This window comes from Drosophila erecta, unplaced genomic scaffold (genome assembly GCF_003286155.1).
Source record: "Drosophila erecta strain 14021-0224.00,06,07 unplaced genomic scaffold, DereRS2 tig00000055-arrow-pilon, whole genome shotgun sequence".
Classification (NCBI taxonomy): domain Eukaryota; kingdom Metazoa; phylum Arthropoda; class Insecta; order Diptera; family Drosophilidae; genus Drosophila; species Drosophila erecta.
The window spans coordinates 21235050-21237792 of record NW_020825200.1 but is presented as its reverse complement, the minus strand read 5'-3'; the positions used below and the strand labels follow the sequence as shown (position 1 = coordinate 21237792).

Genomic DNA, 2743 nt, shown 5'->3' with positions numbered 1-2743 from the left:
AGCCTAAACATTTCAGATCGGCCGTTATATCTTTGTTTTGTGTGCTGTGATGTAAGTCCCTTACTACAATTCTGTGTGCTTTTTCTGTCAGCATTTGGTGACAAACTGTGAACAGTGTGAAACTGCATACCAATCTCATCCATATATCTAACAATTTTTCTGTGTCACTGTCTTTGGGAAATATTCTGACTGTTTCCCCTTGGTTAGCTTTGACTACGACGTTATCTAGATTTGCCTTTTCTTTTATAAGCTCAAATAGATCATTTAAGTTGCTAATATTAACAACAATTTGCGGTGGTTTTTTAGAATCTTCGAGTTGATTGATGGCGTTAGATGTTTCCTGAGATATACTGGCAGTATTGATTTCTGCAGATTGCACTAACATCATCGGCATCCTCAGACATCATGTCTTCCCCGTTTTCTTCATTAGTAAATATGTCCGTGTCGAGAATAGCAAACCTGTTACTAGAGCTTGCCTTCTGGTTAATTGTGGGGACCAAGTGCAGACCCTGGGTACTGCTCACTCTTTTCGGGTTAAAGATGGGAGACAGTAGCTACTGAAAACTTTGACTTGCCCACAGAATAACTTTCTCTCTTGCTTATTATTACCCTTTGAAATGTAGTTCTCATGAAAATTCCCTTTTCCGCTGTTGCTTTTATTTTTAAATGCAATATTTTAAGGTAATTTTTTTTCATAAATTTGAATACATACGTTTTTATTTTAAAATTAATTAAACATGTGGTCCCATATTCCGACTTAACTGAAAAGAAGAATCCTACTCCGATTTTATATGAAACTGCGGAATTTTATATGAAACTGCGGAATTTGTTTGCCTAAACTTAAATAATATGAAATATTTAAATAATATGTAAAAATACAATGTTTTAAAACATTATAACGATGAAATACCCTAATGATTCATAATAAAAGTTTGAAATAAATAGGACATTAAAAGCCAGTAAACAGGTGATGGAAATTTCTGTTTCTTAGGGAGAATTTAGTGATTGAATGGTGGTGAAACAGTGATGAATCCGGTGATGATTAGCCAGTTAAAATGTGCATTAACAGGTGACTAATAGCGTGTGTGTGTTTTTCTTACTAAGCAATGAATCCCTAGAACATGCCTAGAAATGTCAATTTCATAGAAATTGAGAGGTGATTAAGCGTTTGAGTATATTACTGAAGAATGATTCACTGATGAAGAGAGAATGCCTAGAACTTTAGCACATTGGCATACATACATACATATGTAATTAACACACACATCAATCTACCAGAAACAATTGGATAATTTATTGATTTAATCGTACATAAATATTAATTGGAATGCTGATTTAGTAAATTAATATATATCAAGTATTCAACTTCATAACATCTTTGATGTGCACCTTTCGAGAAGGTTTCATGTTCCTTAAATAGTGTTGACGTTACTATTTCTCCCGTTTTTGTTTACTAAAAAAAAAAACGACACATTGTATTAATAATTAGGTCACTGTAGATTTAATTTAAATTATAAATCTTTAATAATCAACTGATCATCAACTGTTTCTAGAAGAACATGTTTCGGTTAAAAACGTTTTATTATTAAATATTACTTTCTAGCCATAGCAATGCCAAGTCCCAATATTCCGCCAAGTACCAAAGCTGCTCCGCCTGCAACAGCCATTCCTTTTGCCACTTCCTTATCGATTTCTTTTTTAATATATTTCTGAAATATGTAATATTTATTTTTTAAATGTGTACATATTTTACGCAAAATCTAAAATTAGTTTTCTCTAGAACCTCCCAATTGGTGGTGTCAGAGAAATTTTCTGGGGCAAACTATTATTTGAATCTATGGGACATTACAAACAAATTGCTATTTTCTTCAGTGAATGCTAAGTGACATGTTTGTGCATGTTACTAACCTCTAGGGAGCGAACTTGATCATTTGATTCGATGTCAAGAAAAGCTCTGCAGTACTTTAAGCCAGACGAATATTCCTTGATGCGAGCATTACCAAAGGCAAGATAATATATATAGTCACGCCTTCCGTCTGGATGAGTACGAGCCAATTCCTCCAAAATCATAATACCCTGGATTATAAATAAAATATTATATTTACGTTTCAGGAGCTTTATGAGTGAGTCACCTTTCTAATGTCATTTGTATAACGACTACGGACCAGACAGAATGCGTACCTATTGTGTTATTAGAAATTAAGAATTCAGCGGTAATCTAATGCTTTCAGATTTAGGATTGCGTACTCAAACTTTGTGTCTGTGGTAACTTCACCATCCAACTCAAGTTCGTGATGATACTTTTTTTCGAATCTCTAGAGCATAAGCAAAATATTTATTTCATAACTAATACTAAAATTCTATACTTTACCTCTAAATCTTCTTGTGGAACCACTTCGTTTAAGAGATCCTCCATTGTTTTACAAAATTTTTATTAGCAAATAAAACGACTTTATACAGAGAATGTAAAGCGCAGAGTGACCGTTCATTAGAAAAATATAAACTACTTATACACAATTCCCAGAGATCTACTTCACCTTTTTAGTGGGCTGTTTAATACTCGATTCCCACTAAGACTAATTAATCAGGGGTGCTTCGTAATTAGCCAAGGTTTTTTTAATTTCTAGGTGCTCTCCAACAACGAATAATTAAGAGTTTTAAGCAATTTTACGAATATTGGCTGAATATTAACGAATGAACACACGCATGTATTTGATTGTTTGCTTGGAAAATACTTAATTTA

At 33.1% G+C, this 2743-nt stretch overlaps 1 protein-coding gene across 4 annotated transcripts; it reads right to left on the bottom strand.

The window, feature by feature from the left end:
* Nucleotides 1-1272: 1272 nt before the first annotated feature.
* On the bottom strand, nucleotides 1273-2517 carry LOC6542882 (mitochondrial fission 1 protein). Of its 4 annotated transcripts, XM_001970789.3 has the most exons (6): nucleotides 2372-2517; nucleotides 2248-2315; nucleotides 2133-2181; nucleotides 1909-2076; nucleotides 1597-1709; nucleotides 1273-1453 (listed from the first exon to the last, which is right to left on the bottom strand). In XM_001970789.3, the coding sequence occupies exons 1-6, from the start codon at nucleotides 2414-2416 to the stop codon at nucleotides 1432-1434; spliced, it is 465 nt and encodes a 154-aa protein (XP_001970825.2). In that variant the 5' UTR covers nucleotides 2417-2517; the 3' UTR covers nucleotides 1273-1431. The 4 variants fall into 4 exon arrangements, with proteins under 4 accessions (XP_001970825.2, XP_026835018.1, XP_026835016.1 ...); XM_026979217.1 differs by lacking the exon at nucleotides 2248-2315 and having other exon boundaries at nucleotides 2372-2514; XM_026979215.1 differs by lacking the exons at nucleotides 2133-2181; nucleotides 2248-2315.
* Between the last annotated feature and the right edge of the window lie 226 nt (nucleotides 2518-2743).